This window comes from Heptranchias perlo, unplaced genomic scaffold (assembly GCF_035084215.1).
Source record: "Heptranchias perlo isolate sHepPer1 unplaced genomic scaffold, sHepPer1.hap1 HAP1_SCAFFOLD_60, whole genome shotgun sequence".
Classification (NCBI taxonomy): domain Eukaryota; kingdom Metazoa; phylum Chordata; class Chondrichthyes; order Hexanchiformes; family Hexanchidae; genus Heptranchias; species Heptranchias perlo.
Window position 1 is genome coordinate 2,271,020 of NW_027139623.1, and position 20,676 is coordinate 2,291,695.

The 20,676-nt window shown below is 43.5% G+C and overlaps 1 protein-coding gene across 1 annotated transcript; it reads left to right on the forward strand.

Annotated features, from left to right (window-relative positions):
* The first annotated feature begins 11,389 nt into the window (after positions 1-11,389).
* On the forward strand, positions 11,390-20,338 carry LOC137316681 (Fc receptor-like protein 5). The gene is made up of 6 exons (XM_067980526.1): positions 11,390-11,447; positions 11,942-12,235; positions 13,941-14,234; positions 15,421-15,714; positions 19,197-19,490; positions 20,229-20,338. The coding sequence occupies exons 1-6, from the start codon at positions 11,390-11,392 to the stop codon at positions 20,336-20,338; spliced, it is 1,344 nt and encodes a 447-aa protein (XP_067836627.1).
* Positions 20,339-20,676: the final 338 nt, after the last annotated feature.

A 20,676-nucleotide genomic window follows, 5' to 3' on the forward strand; every position in this document is an offset into this window, starting at 1 on the left:
TTAATAACTTTAATAATTTGGACTCAGAAATAAATTAGTTTGGTTTCAAGGCCCAGTTAAATTTGCAGCATAATACACGATTAAGATGCTGATTATATCCTCCTATTTCTCCCAATCAGTTTGTATATAAGTCGCCTTATATCAAATACAGGAGACACAAGGTGGGATTCCATCTCTGCATGTATTTTAACAGAATTGAATTCAATTTTATTAATAAATGAATGCCCGAGAATCAGTCTGTTACTGCAACTCTATTTGTAACTTTCAAAATGGAATTGGGTAAATACTTTAACGGGGAAAAAAACATGCAGGACTATGGACAAAGTGCAGGCGGCTGGGACTAATTGGATAGCACTTTAAAGGTTGTTGAGGCTGTAACTAGTAGAATAGATAGGGGAGAACCAGTGGATGTGTTGTATTTGGATTTTCAGAAGGCTTTTGATAAGGTCCCACCAAAGAGGTTAGTGTGCAAAATTAAAGCACATGGGATTGGGGGGAATATACTGGCATGGATTGAGAATTGGTTGACAGACAGGAAACAGAAAGTAGGAATAACCGGGTCATTTTCCGGGTGGCAGGCAGTGACCAGTGGGGTACCGCAGGGATCAGTGCTTGGGCCCCAGCTATTCACAATATATATCAATGAACTGGATGAGAGAACTCAATGTAACATTTCCAAGTTTGCAGATGACACAAAGCTGGGCGGAATATGAGCTGTGAGGAGGATGCAAAGAGGTTCCAATGTGATCGAGACAAGTTGAATGAGTAGGCAAGAACATAGCAGATGCAGTATAACGTGGATAAATGTGAATTTATCCGCTTTGGTTGTAAAAACAGAAAGGCAGATTATTGTCTGAATGGTGATAGATTGGGAAAAGGTGAGGTGCAATGAGACCTGGTTGTCCTTGTACATCAGTCGCTGAAAGTGAGCATTCAGGTGCAGCAAGCAGTTAGGAAGGCGAATGGTATGTTGGCCTTCATTGCAAGAGGATTTGAGTACAGGATCAGGGATGTTATATAGGACCTTGGTGAGACTACATTTGGAGTATTGTGTGCAGTTTTGGTCTCCTTATCTAAGGAAGGATGTCCTTGCCATCGAGGGAGTGCAACGAAGGTTTACCAGACTGATTCCTGGGATGGCAGGACTGACGTATGAGGAGAGATTGGGTCGACTAGGCGTATATTCACTAGAGTTTAGAAGAATGAGAGGTGATCTCATCGAAACATATAAAATTCTAACAGGACTAAACAGACTAGATGCAAGGAGGATGTTCCCGATAGCTGGGGAGTCCAGAACCAGGGGTTACAGTCTCAGGATACGGGATATGCCATTTAGAACCGAGATGAGGAGAAAATTCTTCATTCAGAGGGTGGGGAATTTGTGGAATTCTCCACCACAGAAGGCAGTGGAGGCCAAGTCATTAGATGTATTCAAGAAGGAGATAGATATATTTCTTAATGCTAAAGGGATCAATGGATATGGGGAAAAAGCGGGAACAGGATACTGAGTTAGATGATCAACCATGATCATTTTGAAGGGTGGAGCAGGCCCGAAGGGCCGAATGGCCTACCCTTGCTCCTTTTTGCTATGTTTCTATGTTAAGGAGCTGGCACAGGCACAATGGGCTGAATGGCCTCCTTCTGCGTTGCAAGGTTGTATAATTTTATGATTGTAATTGTGGTGGCATTCGAAAATTAATTATTCTGTTTGAAACGTATTACAAAGATTGCCTCAATGTATTTTCATTCAATGTGTTTAAACACATCCTTGGTTCTGATGCTCTGCTCTTACTGTCAGTGTTTAACTTCCTGTTTGTCTGAGGTGAAGCGCTTCTGAGCTGAAACCTCAGGTGTCCATTGTGAACATTTCCTGTCGCAATTAACTTCAGCCTGAAATACTTTTTGCTGCTTTACTTATTGGCATTCGATTTTCCTCCTCCTTCCATGCCGAGGACACCCGGATTGTGCAATTTGTGACAGTGAGTAAATTGTTTGTAAAAGTATCGGTTTCCAGTAAATTCATACAACTTTCGCATCTCATTATTTAGACTTAACTTCCTCCCTCAGTATGCTCGAGTTCACCACATCACTGAGAAATAGACCTGCACAGTGGCTGGAGACTAACGCCCTTCAACAAACACAGTGCTGCAGCTGTCCGTTGTGCTCAGCATTAACCCCATAATCTGCAATTTTTAAAATCTCAATTCCCACCGTTAATGCATCCATCGATTCCATATTGGAGCTCCGACGCTTTCATTGCAATTCTGTTTCGTGATGTGGACGCATGTGAAGATCTGTAAAGATACACAGTGTCTGCACACACACTCCACATCAGTTGCTTTCCCTTGTCTTTTACTGACGGTTTCACTCAGCCACAAAATGGGCCTTTCGTGTTTTTTGAACAAGTTTTCATGCGGTTTTGTGTCATTAGGCCCAAGGGCAGCTTTTAATACTTGCCGTGGGTAATTGGAATGTTTTACAAAGGGACGTCTCGATTGATTTTATTCAGTTATCGAGGGGAATCGAGAACAAGTAGGCATGGTATTAAAATTAGAGCTGGACCATTTGGAGTGAAAGCAGGAAGTACTTTTTCAAACAAAGGGTAGTGGAAATCTGGAAATGTCTCAAGTTCTGGAGTGGGAGTTTAACCGAAACGGACCAAAATGCCACCAATGCAATCACACTGAGAAATATCCATAAAACAATTCACGAAAATCAGCTTGTTATGTTGATCGTCTAAAGGTGTTGGTGTTAATTTAACTAATTAATGTTTTCTCCTTTTAGTTGTCTTTGGGGCTCGGCGGAGCATTTCTCAAGGTTAGTGTCGACGTTTTTCTCTAAAATAATGAAATTTAATAACTACTGTTCTAGACTGCTAAATCATTCAGTTAGTTTTTATGTAAATGAATTTGATTACTGTAACCAATCGTGTTGTGTCATTGGTAGCAGTAATACAGGTCTGTATCTCAGCAGCTGTCATTGCGAAGGCACTATGGGATATGTCCATGTTATGGACAGCACATCTATACACTTACTCTGTCGTGGGTTACAGAACTGCAAACAACACTCCAGATGGAACATAGGGACACAGGAACAGGTGTTGACCATTCGGCCCCTCGAGCTTATTCCACCATTCCTTTAGACCATGACTGATCTTGCTTAGACCACACTTGGAGTACTGTGAACTGATCTGATCTCCATATTATAAAAAGCACATTGGGGGACTGGAGAAAGTGTAAAAAGAATTACTAGGCTCATTCTAGAACTGAGAGGTTATACCTATTAGGAAAGATTGAGCAGGCTGGGGCGCTTTTCTCCGGAAAAGAGAAGACTGATGGGTAACCTGATAGAGGTCTTAAGATTATGAAATGGTTTGTTAGGGAAGACGTAGTGATGATGTTTCCACTTGCGGGGAAGACCAGAACTAGAGGCCATAAATATTAGGTAGTCACTAATAAATAGGGAATTCAGGAGAACCCAGGGAGTGGTTAGACGGTGGAACTCGCTACCACATGTTGTCGTTGAGGCAACTGGCAGAGAGGCATTTAAGAGGAAGCTAGATAAACACATAAGGAAGAAAGGAATCGAAGGATGTGCAGATAGGGTTAGATTTGGAGGGAGGGACAAGGCTCGTGTGTACCATAAACACCAGCATGGAAATGTATGGCCGAAAGGCCTGTATCTGCCCTGTACATTCTGTGTAATTCTATGTAATTCTATGAACTGAATCTTAACTCCATTTACCCGGCTAGGTTCCATATCCCTCAATAACCTTGCCGAACAAAAATCTATCAAAATATTCCAGGTTACTTGATTTATGGAAAAGTGAGGCAATATGGAAAAGTTTGTGGCGGGTGTGTGGGGACGTTGTTGGAGGTAGCCTTGATAATAAAAGATGAGATACAGAGAGAAACATCTTATCTCAAAAAATCAGGAAGTAGAATCAGAATGGGTGGAGTTGAGAAATAACAACGAGCAGAAAACACTGGTGGGTGTAGTTTAGAGGCCCCCTAACGGTAGATACAGTGTTGGACAGAGTATAAATCTGGAAATTAGAGGAGCATGTAACAAGGTTAATGCAATAATCGTGGGGGACTTTAATCTTCATATAAACTGAGCAAACCAAATTGGCAAAAGTAGTCTGGAGGAAGAGTTCATGGAATGCATTCGAGGCAGTTTTCTGGAAGAAGATGTCGAGGAACCAATTAGGGAACAGACTATTTTAGATCTGGTATTGTGTAATGAGACAGGGTTAATTAGTAATCTTAGAGTCAAGGATCCTCTGGGGTAGAGTGATCAAGATATGATAGAATTTCACATTGTGTTTGAGCGTTAAGTCCGAAACTAGGGACTTAAATTTAAACAAAGATAATTATGTAAGTATGAGGGGCGAGTTGCCGAAGGTAGATTGGGAAATTAGATTAAAATATATGGTGGTTGATAAGCAATGGCGAACATTTAAAGAAATCATTCATAATTATCAACGAATATATATTCTCTTGAGGAATAAAAATCCATGGGAAAAGTGATCCATCCGTGGCTAACTAGAGAAGTTAAGGATAGTATTGGATTAAAAGAAAAGGCTTACAATTGTGCCAAAAGGAGTAGTAAGCCTGAGGATTGGGAGGGTTTTAGAAATCAGCAAAGGATGACCAAAAAGTTGATAAAGAAGGAGAAAATTGAGCTTGAGAGTAAATTAGCAAGAAATATAAAAACAGGTTATAAGAGCTTCTACAAGTATGTAAAAAGGAAGAGATTAGCGAAAGTAAACGTGGGTCCCTTAAAGGCAGAGACAGGAGAAATTATAATGGAGAATAAGGAAATAGCAGAGACGATAAACAAATACTTTATATCTGTCTTATAGTAGAAGACACAAAAAGCATACCGGAAATAATGTGGAACCAAGGGTCTAATGAGAGTGAGGAACTTAAAGCAATTAAGATTAGTAAAGAAAAAGTCCTGGAGAAATTAATGGGGCTAAAGGCCAACAAATCCCCTGTACCTGATGGTCTTCATCGTAGGGTTCTAAAAGAGGTGGCTGTGGAGATAGTGGATGCATTGGTTTTGTTCTTCTAGAATTTCCTAGTTTCTAGAACAGCCCCTGTGGATTGGAAGGTAGCAAATGTAAACCCGCTATTCAAGAAAGGAGGGAGAGAGTTAGCCTGTAAAAGGGCACTTAGAAAAACATAATATGATTAGGTAGTGTCAACACGGTTTTATGAAAGGGAAATCGTATTCGACCAGTCAATTAGAGTTTATTGAGGATGTAACTTGCAGGGTCGATAATCGAGAACCAGTGGATGTAGTATATTTAGATTTTCAAAAGGCATCCAATAAGGTGCCACAAAAGAGGCTGTTACACAAGATTAGGGCTCATGGGATTGGGGTAATGTATTAGCGTGGATTGAGCATTGGTTAACGGACAGAAAACAGAGAGTAAGTATAAACGGTTCATTTTTAGATTGGCAGGCTGGAACGAGTGGGGTGCTGCAAGGATCAGTGCTTGGGCATCAGCTATTTACAATCTATATTAAAGACTTAGATGAAGGGACCCAGTGTAATTTATCCAAGTTTGCTGACGATACAAAGCGAGGTGGGGAAGTAAGTTGTGAAGAGGTCGTAAAAATGCTGCAAAGGGATATAAACAGGTTAAGTGAATGGACAAGAAGATGGCAGATGGAGTATAATGTGGGGAAATGTGAGGTTATTCCCTTTCGTAGGAAGAATAAAAAACAGAATATTTTTGAAAAGTGAGAGACTAAGAAATGTTGGTAGTCAGAGGTATTTGGGTGTCCTTGTACATGAATCATAGAAATTTAACATGGAGGTAAATCAAGCAATTAGGAAGGCAAATGGTATGACAGCCTTTATTGCAAGGGGGTTGGAGTATAAGAGTAAGGAGGCGTTGTTGCAATTTTACAGGGCTCTGGTAGACCACACCTGGAGTATTGTGTACAGTTTTGGTCTCCTTACCTAAGGAAGGATACACTTGCTTTAGACAAGGTTCAACAAAGGTTCACTAGATTAATTCTTTGGATAAGAGGATTGTCCTATGTGGAGAGATTGAATAGAATGGGCCTAAACTGTCTGGAGTTTAGAAGAATGAGAAGTGATATCATTGTAACGTATAAAATTCATAGTCGATTTGACCGGATAAATGCAGAAAGGCTGTTTCCCCTGACTTGAGAGTCTAGAACTAGAGACCATAGTCCCAACATAAGGGGTCGGCCATTCAGGAACGAGATGAGAAGGAATTTCTTCACTCAGAGGGTCCTGAATGCTTGGAATTCTCTTCCCCAGAGTGCTTTGGATGCTCAATCGTTGAATAAATTCAAAGCTGAGATCGGCAGATTTTTGGACTCTTGGGGAATCACTGGATATGGGGATCGGGCGGGAAAGTGGAGTTGAGGTAGAAGATCAGCCATGATCTTATTGAATGGCGGAGCAGGCTGGAGGGCCCATATGGCCTACTCCTGCTCCTATTTCTTATGTTCTTATTGGGTTGCAACTTCAGATGCCCGAAAAAACGTGCACTAGCGCCATCTGTCGGCGAACAATGCCAACACAAAAGATGATCACTGTTATCAATCCCTTTTGGGCTTGGGCAGAATCGCATAAAATCGACACTGAAAAGTGAGAATCAATTAATATTTTGAACATGACAATTTAACATCGATGTTTTTCCTTCTTTATGGTAGTGTGGAGACAATGTTATATTTCCCTTTCGTTAGATATAGTTTGGAAAAGCTTAACTCCCAAACAGGCAGGCGGGGAAAATTAGCTGGAGTACCAGTCATCTCAGAAATGTGCATTTTCACACATCACATTACTTTCAAACAATGGGAGTTCGGCCGAAACTTTCCAAAGATATTTACAGCTCTGTAGGGGGGTTGATTACATAGAATTAGTTAGAATGTACAGCACAGAATCGGACCATTCGCTTCTGCTGGTCTATACAGGGTTTAGAATGACCGCTTCCCACACTGCCCCCACAGCCCTCTGTTCCCTTCTCCCTCGTGTATGCATCTAGCCCCCCTAAGATGCACCAATGCCACCTGCTTCAACCACTCCACCTGCCAGCGACTTTCACATTCTCTGTATGAGAAGAAATTCCTCCCAATTTCTCAGTTAAAGGGACAACCGGCTTGGCGGAGATCCAAAATTAAGTTGGGCGTGGTTTCTCGACCAAGGGAGTTTGTGAGCTCGGCGAGCCAATCAGCGACAGAGATAGCTGAGGGAGAGGTTAAAGGTCCAGCTTCTCTCTCTCTTTCTCCCGCTCACTTCCTCTTTCCATTTCTTTTTCATTTCAGTCACCTCTCCTATTTCACCACACTCTCTCTCTCTCATTGCCCATTGTCTATTCCCTGCCTCTCTTTTTCATACTCTCTCTTTCGTCCCACTGTCTTCTTGCACTTGTCACTCCCTCCCGCCCACTCTCTCATTTTTTCTTCCTATCCAGCCCCGCTGATACCACTCTTTCCATTTCTCCTGCTTCTCTCACAGCATTCCTCTCTCTGTTTCTCTTCCACTCCTATTTTTCATTCCTCTCTGTCGCTCTGTGTTTCTCTCCTGCCCTCTCCCAAGCCTCTGGCGTGATCTCTTTTAACCCGTTGAATCTTCCTTCTACGCCCCGATCTCCATCTCTCTCAGTCGCTCCATCTCTCTCTGATTACCATTTCCTTGTCTCTCTCTGTGGTTCTCTCACTCCCCTCTGTCTGTCTGTCCGTCTCTCTCTCTTTGTCTCCCTCGCTGTTTCCCCTTCTCTTTCCCTCTCACTCTTTCTGCCTGTCTATTTTCCGTATCCTCTCTCTCTCTCGCTTTCTCTCTTCTATCTATAAAATAGCTCTGTAGTTTTATGCTCATAAGAAAACACAAACTGATCTATGTTCTCCTGTTGGTTGGGAGAGCAGCGCCCAGTTTCCCATTCTCTGTACCGCTTAGCCGCCAACGTGCGTTGTTGGTAACTGCTCATTGACGGTCAATGTCTTTTTTACATAGAACTTCTGGTGAAACCTGAAATTACCATGAATGAAGAGACTGGCGTGTACTTACCCGGAGAAACCATCACGATTAACTGCCTTGACGACAAAAAATACCGGAGTGGCAATTATGCCTTTTACAAAGATGGGAACGAACTGCAATTTTCCACCAGCAGCACAGTGTATCAAATTGCAACAACCAACAGAAATGATCAAGGAGATTACCAGTGCCGGTATAGTTATCGGATTAACGGGGAATGGAAATGGTCCTCGTTCAGTGACTCGGCGCCAGTAATAGTAACAGGTGAGTGAGACAGGGCAGGGTTTTTGCAACTTTACAACGAGGCAAATGTTTCAGTTATGTGGCGATATTAGATAAGATATGATTGTACTCCTTAGAGCAGACATGAAAAAGGGGAGATTCAATAGAGATGTGCAAAATGATGATGGGTTTTGATAGAGTGGACAGGGAGAAACTGTTCCCACTGACAGAAGGTTCGGCAAACAAAGGTCACAGTTTAAGGTAATTGGCAAAAGAGCCAGGTAGGAGATGAGGAAATTATTTTTACGCAGCGAGTTGTCATCTGGAATGCACCGCCTGAAAGGATGGTGGAAGCAGGTTCAGTAATAACATTCAAAATAAATTGTATATATACTTTAAAAGGAAAAAAATGCAGAGGTAATTGGTAAAGAGCGGTGGGAGTTGATCTAATTGCGTATCTCTTTCAAAGAGTCTGCACTGGCACGATGGACCGAATGGCCTCCTTCTGTGCTATAAGATTCAATGATTCGTTGTGAACAGGTGAATAGACGCCGCACTTCACAGAAACTAAACAGAAAACAGAGCAGCTAATTTGGTGAAAATGCCCGGCCGCATATTGCACTGTCATTGGACAAGTTTCATTCCAATAACATCGCCACAACTGAATATTAAAAGTTGGATAATTGTTTGCAGAGTTTTAATTGTTTTAAACACAAACGTCTAGGAATGAATCGTGACTCACAGTTAACTGTAGCTGGAGAATACTGTAACCAAGAGCCAATGGGAAGACTTATAAAAATATTGGACAAGATTCGTTTCCTACGATTACATAGAATTTACAGCACAGAAACAGGCCATTCGACGCAACAGGTCCGTGCCGGCGTTTATGCTCCACAAGCGCCTCCTCCACCCTATTCCTTTCTCCCTCATGTATTAATCTAGCTTCCCCTTAAATGCATCAATACTATTCGCCTAAACTACTACTTGTGGTAATGAGTTCCACATTCTTAGCATTCTTTCGGCACAGAAGCTTCTCCAGAATTCCCTATTGGATTTATTGGTGAATTTCTTATATTTATGGCCCCCGAGTATTGGTCTCGCCCACAAGTGGAAACATTTTCTCTCCGTCTACCGCATCAAATCCCTTCATAATCTTAAAGATCTCAATCAGGTCACCCCTAAACCTTCTGTTTTCTCGAGAAAAGGGTCCCAGGCAGTTCAGTATCCCCTCAGTGTTCGAATCGTCCAATAAATCGCTTTGCACCTGTCCAGTGTAATATGGATATCCTTTTTGTAATATGGAGATCAGAACTGTAGACAGCACTCAAAGTGTGGTCTAACTAAAGTTCTATGCACGTTTAACATATTTCTCTTCGCAGAGATTCTTAAACTAAAATGTGCAAGACAGCTGCAATTCTGCTTGTCTGATTCCAGTCGGTTGCTGGAGGAATACAAGGATGTCATACAGATTATGGAGAAATTACAACACGGAAACAGGCCGTTCGGCCCAACCACTTCGTGTTGGTGTTTATCCTCCACACGAGCAATAGTCCTAATCCCATGTGCGTGCTCTGCACCCAATTCCCTTCAACCGTCGATCGAACCTATTCTTAAATGTTGACATGGTCTCTGCTTCATTCCACAGCCTCGCAACACTTGCTTTAAAATGTCCCTCCTGCTCCCTGCCCGAAATACCATTTTTAACTTATCAATCTCCACTCGTTCGGGCTCCCGGAAACCGCCTGTGTCTCTATACTCGGTTCCAACCCTTCTGAAATTTAAAAACGGCCACTAAATTACCCCCATTCTCCTTTGTTACAAGGAAAACAGCCACAGTTTTTGAATAAAAGAAGGAAGTACCATTTAGTTGGCGCCTTTTATGACCTCTGGACGTCCAAAGCGCTTTACAGCCAATGAAGTACATTTGAAGTACAGTCACTGTTATAATGCAGGAACCGCGACGGTCAAATTGCACTCGGCAAGGCCCCACAAACAGTAATGTGATAATGATCAGATAATCTGTTTTAGTGGTGTTGATTGAGGGATAAATATTTGGCTCAGGACACCAGGGAAAACTCTCCTGCTCTCCTTCGAAATAGTGGCGTGGGATCTTTTACATTCACTTGAGACGGCAGCCGGGGCCTCGGTTTAACGTCTCATCTGAAAGACGGGACATGTGACGGTGCAGCAGGCTCTCAGCTCAATATTCACTCCCAGTGAGGTCATTGACTCTCATCCCCAAGAATGATAATGATGAAATCGAGCCCACCATCACTTACCTCCTTTATTTGAGATTCTAATCTCCACGGTTTAACAGAGAAGTTCACTCTTTTTAATCCGGTTTGCACCACAGGCTAAATGACCAGAAATTGGAATTTCAAATCCACGCATTTCCATGTGCCCCTCGTATCGCAGAGTGCAATTTCAGGGCTAAAATCTGATTTTGGAAATAGAACCACAAACTTATTTCTTTTCTCTCGCAACTCAGTTTGATTCCACTAATGAATGGTTAATTCCCGTTTTGAGGAACTTCAGCCATCGATTCCAACTGTTCCCGAAAATACAGCGCAATCGTTATTGAGTTACCAAACTTCCACCGTACACATAATCCACAGATCCATTTCTAATTGTTCTTTCCATTCATTTTGCCACAGATCCGATAACAACGCCAAGGATATCCCCTGATAAACCGACTGGGGTGTATTTGAAAGGAGAGACGGTTACCATTACCTGCATCGTGACCGGATACTATCGCGATAAAACCTTCCATTTTTACAGAGGTAGCTCACCGCTGTACTCTGATCAAGTCCTCGCAAAGGACAACATTGCAACATTCAAGGTCAGCAGAGCAGACCAAGGAGGGCGGTACCAATGTAAATATGGAACCACCGTCAATAGAAGGTATTTATGGTCCCAGATCAGCGAGGCTGTGACGGTCACTATAGCAGGTGAGTGAAGGGGTGCAGAGATTAGGAAAATGTTTATTCAACACCATTAGGGGTAGATTTTAACTGTGCGCTCGGGTAGAATGGATGATAGTGAATCGGCAGGCTGTTTCACATATCTCCTGATTTTTATTTCCATTGACTTCAATGTAGATGATAATTGGGTGGTGTATAAAACGGGTGGAGTATAAAATGAGCTGCAGATGCTCGACCGCCCGTTCTTCAGTAAAAATGGAGTAGAAATCCGCCACGGGCAGTTGTGTAAGACGGGCGGCATCGGATCGGCCGCCTGATATCAGCCCGATCCGATATTCAGATCCAGTGATGTCATTGATTCACATCCCCAAGAATGATAAATAAAAAATCGACCATCACTTCTCTCCTTTATTTGAGGTTCCAATCTCCACGGTTCAGCAGAGAAGTTCACTCTTTGATATCCGATTTGCACCATAGCCTAAATGACAAAGAATGGGAATTTCAAATCAGCGCATTGTCCATGTTCCCCTCGTATCGCAGGGTGCAACTTCAGGACTAAAACCTGATTTTGGAAATAGAACCACAAACTGATTTCTTTTCTCTCGCACCTCAGTTTGATTCCACTAATGAATGGTCAATTCCCGTTTTGTCGAATCTCAGCCGGCGATACAAACATTTCCCCTCAACACCGCACAATCGGTATGGAGTTCCCAAACTTCCAGCGTACGCTTAGTCCACTGGTCTATTTCTAATTGTTCTTTACATTTATTTTACCACAGATCCGCTAACAGTGCCAGCGATATCTCTTGATCAACCAAGTGGCGTGTATTTGAAAGGAGATACGGTGACCATTACCTGCACCGTGGCCGGAGACGATCGCGATAAAACCTTCCATTTTTACAGAGATCGCCAAACGCTGTACTCTCATCAAATCATCACAAAGGATAACATTGGAGCATTCACGGTCAGCAGAACAGACCAAGGAGGGAGCTACCACTGTCAATATGGAACCTCCGTCAATAGAAGGCAGTTATGGTCCCAGCACAGCGAGGATGTGACGGTCACTATAGCAGGTGAGTGAAAGGGGCGGGAGGAGCAGAGATTGTTTAAATATCTATTCAACAGCATTAGGGGTAGATTATGACAATGCGTTATCGTAGAATGGACGATAGTGAATCGGCAGAGCGTTTCTCATCTTTTCCGGTTTTTCTTTACATTGACTTCAATGGAAATGATAATTGGGTGGTGTTTAAAATCTGTGGAGTATGAAATGTGCTCGATCGCCCGTTTCAGGCCTGCGCCTCAGACGGATTTATATTCCACTGTCAGAAATTATGATATCAATCCCGACTAAATCTTCATCTCACAGCCCAAGGCGATAGTTCGAGAATAATTTTAACTGAACACGCCCGGCGGAAAAGAGGCGGGTTCGAGTCTGCCACTTGTTTAAACTCTTCCCGATTTTGCCCCAAGTGACTTTAATGGAGCGTAAAATCGGTCAGAGTTTTAAACGGGCGGTCGACAGAACTTATCCAACTCCCACAATGCCGGTTGTGTTAAAATTGTCCTTTTTAACTCCGTGCTGAGGAACTGGAGAATTCCAGAGGTGATGGCGTTCATTTCAGCAGTTGGCCAGAGAATAAATATGAAGATGTGAACGCAAGACCTTCGATAAACAAAACAATGTAGGTTGTGTGATATTATTACATGACCTCTGTTCCTGATTTCCAATTTTACACCCTACAGGTCTCAATTAACAGAGCGAACAATTTAATATTATAATAAGAGCACAGCGCCGGGGTTCTAACTCCATTGAGTGTAGAGTCACCTCATGAGGCTCTGCCAGACTGGCTGCTCTTGTCACGTTGCAAATTTTCAGTCTGATACCCGCAACTGCGTGCAGAGATTTTAAAAATGAACCTGTTTTGGGGGTTGCTTTAACTTAAATACGTTGTGGCTTTCCCTATATCGACAGCACCTCCCAAACCCGCGACCTCCACCATCTTAGAAGGACAAGGACAGCAGGCACATGGGAACAACACCACCTGCACGTTCCCCTCCAAGTCACACGCCATCCTGATTTTTACAAGAACCACCGTTCCTTCATTGTCACTGGGTTAAAATCCTGGAACTCCCGACCTAACAGTACTGTTAGAGAACTTTCACCATACGGACTGCAGCGGTTCAAGAAGGCGGCTCACCACCACCTTCTCAAGGGCAACAAGGGATGGGAATAAATGCCGGCCTTGCCTGTGACGGCCACCTCTGTAATGATAAGAACGTATTTCGGCCACACCAAAAAAATCCTTAATCTGAAATGCGAATCCCCGGTTTAACGGAGAAGTTCACTCTTTCTATCTGCGTTCTCACCTGGGCTAAATTAGCAGAAATAGGAATTTCAAATCAAGCATTTTCCTTGTTCCGCTCGTATCCCAAAGTACATTTTCTGGCCTAAACCCTGAGTTTGGAAAGAGAACCCCAGCTGTGGTGCTGCCAATTGATTTCCTACTTTACAACAGTGACTACACTTCAAATGTACTTCATTGGCTGTAAATCGCTTTGGGAAGTCCTGGGATGGTGAAAGGCGCGATATTGATGCAAGTCTTTCGGTGTTTCTTGTGAAACAAATCCAGAATCCCACGTTTGTAGAACCCCAGTCAGCGATGCAAACCCTTCCCGTCAACACAGCTCAATCGTTATTGAGTCTCCAACCTTCCAGTGTACAAGGGAACGCCAGAGATCCATTTCTAATTGTTCTTTCCATTTATTTTGTCATAGATCCGCTAACAACGCCAGGGATATCTCTTAATCTTTGGAGTGGTGTGTATGTAGAAGGAGAGATGGTCACCATTACCTGCACCGTGAGCAGAAAAAATCGCGATCAAACATATCACTTTTACAGAGAGCAGGAACTGCTGAACTCTGGTCAAATCACCACTGAGAACAACAGCGGAACATTCCCGGTTACCGGTACAAACCAAGAAGGGCGGTACTACTGCCAATATGGAATTTACGTCAAAACAAGACGGCTACTGTCCCAGCGCAGCAAGGCTGTGACGGTGACTATAGCGGGTGAGTGAAGGGGAATATACATTGTTCATATATCAAAGTGAGGGTCTCTGCGCTCTGCTCCTGACAGGGTCTCTGTAACAGTGTTCAATACTCAATGTGAGGGTCTCTGCGCTCAAACCCTGACAGGGTCTCTGTAACAGTGATTAATAGTCACAGAGAGGGATTCTGCGCTCAGCTCGTGACAAGTTCTCTCCGACAGTGTTTAATATTCACAGGGAAGGTGTCTGCACTCAGCTCCTGACAGGGTCTCTGTAACCGTGTTTAATATTCACAGAGAGGGTCTCTGCGCTCAGCTCCTGACAGGGTCCCTGTCACAGTGATTAATACTCAGAGTGAGGGCCTCTGCGCTCAACCCCTGACAGGGCCCCTGTCACATTGTTTAATGCTCAAAGTGAGGGCCTCTGCGCTCAACCCCTGACAGGGCCTCTGTCACATTGTTTAATGCTCAAAGTGAGGGTCTCTGCGCTCAACCCCTGACAGGGTCTCTGCAACAGCGAATAATAGTCAGAGAGGGAATCTGCGCTCAGCTCGTGAAATGTTCTCTCTAACAGTGTTTAATATTCTGAGGGAGGAACTCTACGTTCAGCTCCAAACAGGGCCTCTGTAACATTGCTTAATATTCACAAAGTATCGGCGCTCTGCTCCTGACAGGTCTCAGTAAAAATTGATTAGAAATCCGCCACGGGCAGTTGTGTAAGACGGGCGGGATCGGACCTGTCGTCTGATATCAGCCCGATCCGATATTCAGATCCAGTGATGTCATTGATTCACATCCCCAAGAATGATAAATAAAAAATCGACCATCACTTCCCTCCTTTATTTGAGGTTCCAATCTCCACGGTTCAGCAGAGAAGTTCACTCTTTGATATCCGGTTTGCACCATAGCCTAAATGACAAAGAATGGGAATTTCAAATCAGCGCATTGTCCATGTTCCCCTCGTATCGCAGGGTGTAATTTCAGGACTAAAACCTGATTTTGTAAATAGAACCACAAACTGATTTCTTTTCTCTCGCACCTCAGTTTGATTCCACTAATGAATGGTCAATTCCCGTTTTGTCGAATCTCAGCCGCCGATACAAACATTTCCACTCAACACCGCACAATCGGTATGGAGTTCCCAAACTTCCACCGTAACTTAATCCACAGATCCATTTCCAATTGTTCTTTCTATTTATTTTACCACAGATACGCCGAAAAAGCCACGGATATCCCCTGATCAACCAAGTGGCGTGTATTTGAAAGGAGAGACGGTGACCATTACCTGCACCGTGGCCGGAGACTATCCCGATAAATCTTTCCATTTTTACAGAGATCGCCGACTTCTGAACTCTCATCAAATCATCACAAAGGACAACATTGGAACATTCAGAGTCACCGGAACAGACCAAGGAGGGAGGTACCACTGTCAATATGGAACCTCCGTCAATAGAAGGCAGTTTTGGTCCCAGCTCAGCGAGGCTGTGAGGGTCACTATCGCAGGTGAGTGAAAGGGGCGGGAGGAGCAGAGATTGTTTAAATATCTATTCAACAGCATTAGGGGTAGATTATGACAATGCGTTATCGTCGAATGGACGATAGTGAATCGGCAGAGCGTTTCTCATCTCTTCCGGTTTATCTTTACATTGACTTCAATGGAAATGATAATTGGGTGGTGTTTAAAATCTGTGGAGTATAAAATGTGCTCGATCGCCCGTTTCAGGCCGCCGCCTCAGACGGATTTATATTCCACTGTCAGAAATTTGTGATATCAATCCCGACTAAAATTTTACCTCACAACCCAGGGTGATAGTTGGAGAATAACTTTAAACGAACACGCCCGGCGGAAAGGGGAGGGTTCGGGCGCTAAATTGGGCTGTGTAGCGCCCATTGTTTCGGCCCGACACGGCCTTTTCGATATCCAAGATGGCGTCTTGGATGCTCACGCACGTTTCCAGAGTGACATGCGCCAGACGCTATTTTAGTATAGGAGTTAGCGCAAGCTAACAACTCACTGGTCACACACACTGGCAGCTATTCAACCATGACAGGCACATCATCCAGACACGCGTCACACTTTCTTGCAGGAGAAGATGTTGCATATCAGGAAGCAGCAAGTGGCGGTGGCATTTAGCCCATCGAGCCTGTTCCACCATTCAATGAGATCACGGTGGACCTGTGACCGAACTCCATATACCTGCCTTAGCCCAATATCCCTTCATACCCTTGGTTCACAGAAATCTATCAATCTCAGAATTAACTTTCACAAGTGAGCGAGCATTAACTGCCGTCTGCAGAAGATATTCCAACCATCTCCCACCCTTTGCGTGTAGAAGCATTTTCAAGCTTGACTCCATCACGTGCTGGCTCTTAATGTTGGACTATATCCCCGCATCCGAGTATTCAAGAGTAGGAAACCTCCAAGAACAGTTACAAATGTCTCAGCAGCCAGAAATCATAATCCTTCCACTAACCTGTAAATCCTGCATGGTTAGTTTAAATAGCGCCGGTGAGTGTCCTCCAGGCACTCGAAGACATGTTCAGATGGTCGGGGTTAAGACTGTGCGTTGAGTTGTGCGTTAAGTCCCAAAATGGTGTCTATCACTCTAAATCAGCGTTGCAATCTGATTGAAGCTATTTTCTCCTTACTTTACATGATTCCGGCGTTCGTTATCTGCGCCTGCTGCTAACTCTAATACCAAGGTGGCATCTAGCGCATGTCACGCTGCAAGACGCCATCCTGGATGTCGAAGAGGCCACATAGCACCCAAACAGCGGGCGCTACACGGCTCAATTTAGAACCCTCAGTTTCTCAAATCTTTCCTCGTATCTGAAGTCTTTCATCCCTAGTGCTATTCTAGTAAATCTGCTCTGTACCCTCTCTAAAGTCTTGACATCCCTCCTAAAGTGTGGTGCCCAGATTTAGCCCCAATACTACAGCAGGAGCCTAACCAGTATTTTGTAAATGTTCAGCACAACTTCCTTGCTTTTGTATCATTTTCATCTGTTTATAAAGCCAAGAATTCAGTATCCCCTTTTAGCAGCCTTCTCAACTTGTCCTACCACCTTCGAAGTTTAGTGCATGTATACCCCCAGTTCTCTTTTTTTCCCGCATCCCCTTTAAAATTGTACCATTTAGTTTATATTGCCTCTCCTTTTTCTTCCCACCAAAATGAATCAATTCGCACTTCTCTGCGTTAAATTTCATCTGCCACGTGCCTGCCCATTTCAACAGTCTGTCGATGTCCTCCTCAAGTTTGTGACCATCCTCCTCACTTCTTTCTATGTTTCGTATCACCTGCAAAATTTGAAATTATGCCCTGTGTCCCCAAGTGCAGGTCATTACCATATATCAACAAAGAGCAGCGGTCCCAACCGCGACCCCTGGGTGACACCACTGCACACTTCATTCTAGTTTGAAAATCAGCCACTACTGTCTGCTTTCTGTCTCTTTGCTTATTACGTATCCACGCATCCACTGCCCTTTAATCCCATGAGCTTCAATTTTGCGAACAAGTCTATTGTATGGCACTTTTTGAAACGCCCTTTGAAGATCTTTAGACACAACATCAACCACATTACCCTTATCAATCTTCTCCAGCAATCCATCAAAGAACTCAATCAAATTAGTCCAACACAAATTTACCTTTTAAAAATCCGTGCTGGCTTTCATTTATTAACACACATTTTTCCAAGTGCCAATTAATTTTGTCCCGGGTTATTGTCTCTAAAAGTTTCACCACCATCGACGTTAGTCTGACTGGCCTGTAGTTGCCGGGTTCATCCCTCCACAATTTCCACCCGTACTTTTCTCAGCAAGCTGGGATGCATCCCATCCGAACCGGGTGACTTTTCTACTCTGAGCTTTGCTAACCTTTTGCGTGCCTCGTCTTTATCTATTCTCATCCTATTCAGTTTCTTCTCCTTTACTGGAACATTGGCAGCATCCTCTTCCTTAGTGATTACAGGTGCAAAGTACTCATAAGGTATCTCAGACATGCCCTCTGCCTCCACAAGAAGATCGCCATTTTGGTCCCTAATCAGCCCCACCCTTCCTTTGACTTCCTTTTTACTATTAACTCCACTGAGTTTAGTGTTACCTCACGAGGCACCTCTAAACTGGCTGGACTTGTAACATTACAGGTTTCTCTGTCAGATAAGCGAAACTGCGTGCCGAGATTTTCAAAATAACCCTGTAACTCGGAGTACTTTAATGAATTACATTCTGGTTTTCCATATCATCTCACTGGGTTGGATTTCGACAGTAACGCCCAAACCTGAGACCTCCAACACCGAGAAGGACAAAGGTAGCAGCTGGATGGGAACAGCATCACCTCCAATTTTCCCCCAAGTTATAAATCATCTCGACTGAGGCACATGTCACCGTTCCTTCATCGTCACTGTATCAAAATCCTGGAACTCCCTACCTAGCAGCAATATGGGAGCACTTTCACCACATGGACTGCAGCTGTTCAACAAGGAGGCGGCTCACCACCACCTTCTCAATGGGCAATTAGGGACGGGCAACAAATGCTGGCCTGCCCAGCGTTGCGCACATCCCAAAGCCCGCTAACACTTAACTCCTTTATTTGAAATGGGAATCTCCACTGTTTAGCGGAGACGTTCATTCTTTTTAATCAGGTTATGGCTCGGCTAAGTTACCACAAATGCGAATTTCAAATCAATGCCTTCCCTCTGTTCCTCTGGTATCCCAGAGCGAAATTTGAGGGATAAACGCTGATTTTGAAAATAGAACCCCAACTGATTTATTTTCTTCCGTTTCATCCCACTAATGAATGGGCAATTTCCCCCTTGTATATAGTATCCTCCTCAGTGCTTACAACTTCTATGTTACGTGTCATCTGCAAACAGTTGAAATTATGCCCTGAATACCAAAGTCCAGGTCATTGATATTTTGGTTCACAAAAAATAAGTCTGTATTGCGGTTGAATCGATTGTCACTGCTTTTTCCTTACATATTGCAGATCTACCCAAACCAAATATATCAGTGGATTCTAGTCTTGTTTTGAAGGGTGGAAAAGTTACCTTTAATTGTACAAACCCCCGGGACCATCCTGGCTTCACATTTTACTTATACAGACACCGAGAAGCGAATTACTCGGATGTCCAGACTGCTGCACGGGACAATTCTGTCACTTTCACCATCACGAATATAGATCACACCGATGGAGGAAATTACACCTGTCTGTATAAAGGGGATGTGTGGGGAAGGCTGCTAACGTCGGCTGAGAGTGACCCTGTATATATAACTGTAAGAGGTGAGTGAGATTCACACGGTGAATGTGTTCATCCGACCGCAGTACAAGGCATTCCGTGTTGTAATTAACGATCAAAACTAGCGTGGAAATGACATCCAGGGGTAATATTTGGTCTTGGGCTGTATCGGATCGTGCATCCGTTTTACGCCCCGCCTGATATTCAACCCCATTGGCTGCAATAGAACTTGAATATCGGGCGCAGCGTAAAACAGGCGGCCTATGCGAAACTGTCCAGTTTTCCCTATCGCCCAATGGCCTCTTAACGCTTATTTCACGAACTGTTCGCTATTTATCCTGTTACTGAGGAAATGTTCAATCACCAAACGTTGAACGGTTTTATTTCTCCAACTCTGATGAAAAGTTTGATTCACTAGTTGTGTCCTTTAGTTGCTCTCCGATCCCCTAATAGTCCAGGGTCGACTCCCAGAGAAGCTGAGAAAAAATAACACCCATTCTACCAAATTTAACACAAGGTAATTTGAAACTAGTAAGCACAATGCACAAAACAGGTGCTGTAAACGTACAGCCCGTCAGTGAGCTTCTGTGGAGAGAGCAGGTGAGTTCTGATCAAGGTCCCCACCTGAACCGTCACCACATCTGTTCACTCTGTCAATGTGCAATTTTGACCCAGTGATCATTCAGAATGAAACTGACAGAATGAAACTGATTCATTCCCACACTGTCGCTATTAAACTTTTGACACCAGCTGGTAATAATTAAACATTCACCTTGTTCCAGGTCCACGGTTAATATCCAATGAACGAATCAATGAATTAATGAGGCAATTAATTAATCGACCAATGACAATTGAGCTTTGTGCCGAGTCGTTTTTAACAGGTGCATCGTGATGTCATCACGGTCCCAAACCACTCGGGGCCTCATTACTGATTCACTGACTTTGAATCATTGAATCAATGGGAGAGATTTATTGGTGGAAAAGAAAGGAGGGGAGACAGACTCAGAGTATCAGAGACTGAGGTACTTTATCAAAACAGTGCAAAGCTAGGGACAGAGGAGGAAAGTGGGATTAATTGGACAGCTCTGTCAAAGAGCCAGCAGTCACAATGGGCAGAATGGCCTCCTTCTGCGCTCTAAGATTCTATGTGAACATTTTAATGCCTTATTTTTTTCTGTTATGCGGCCCACTCCGTCTACACAGTCCCAGTGCCTATTTTGTTCTTCTGTC

What these genes read in the sequence shown, in the direction of transcription:
- LOC137316681 (XM_067980526.1), top strand. Translation starts at nt 11,390, where the DNA reads ATGCTCGACCGCCCGTTCTTCAGTAAAAATGGAGTAGAAATCCGCCAC. An exon ending in AATCCGCCACGGGCAGTTGT is followed by an intron (nt 11,448 to 11,941) that starts GTAAGACGGGCG and finishes ATTTTACCACAG; the next exon opens with ATCCGCTAACAGTGCCAGCG. An exon ending in TGTGACGGTGACTATAGCGG is followed by an intron (nt 14,235 to 15,420) that starts GTGAGTGAAGGG and finishes ATTTTACCACAG; the next exon opens with ATACGCCGAAAAAGCCACGG.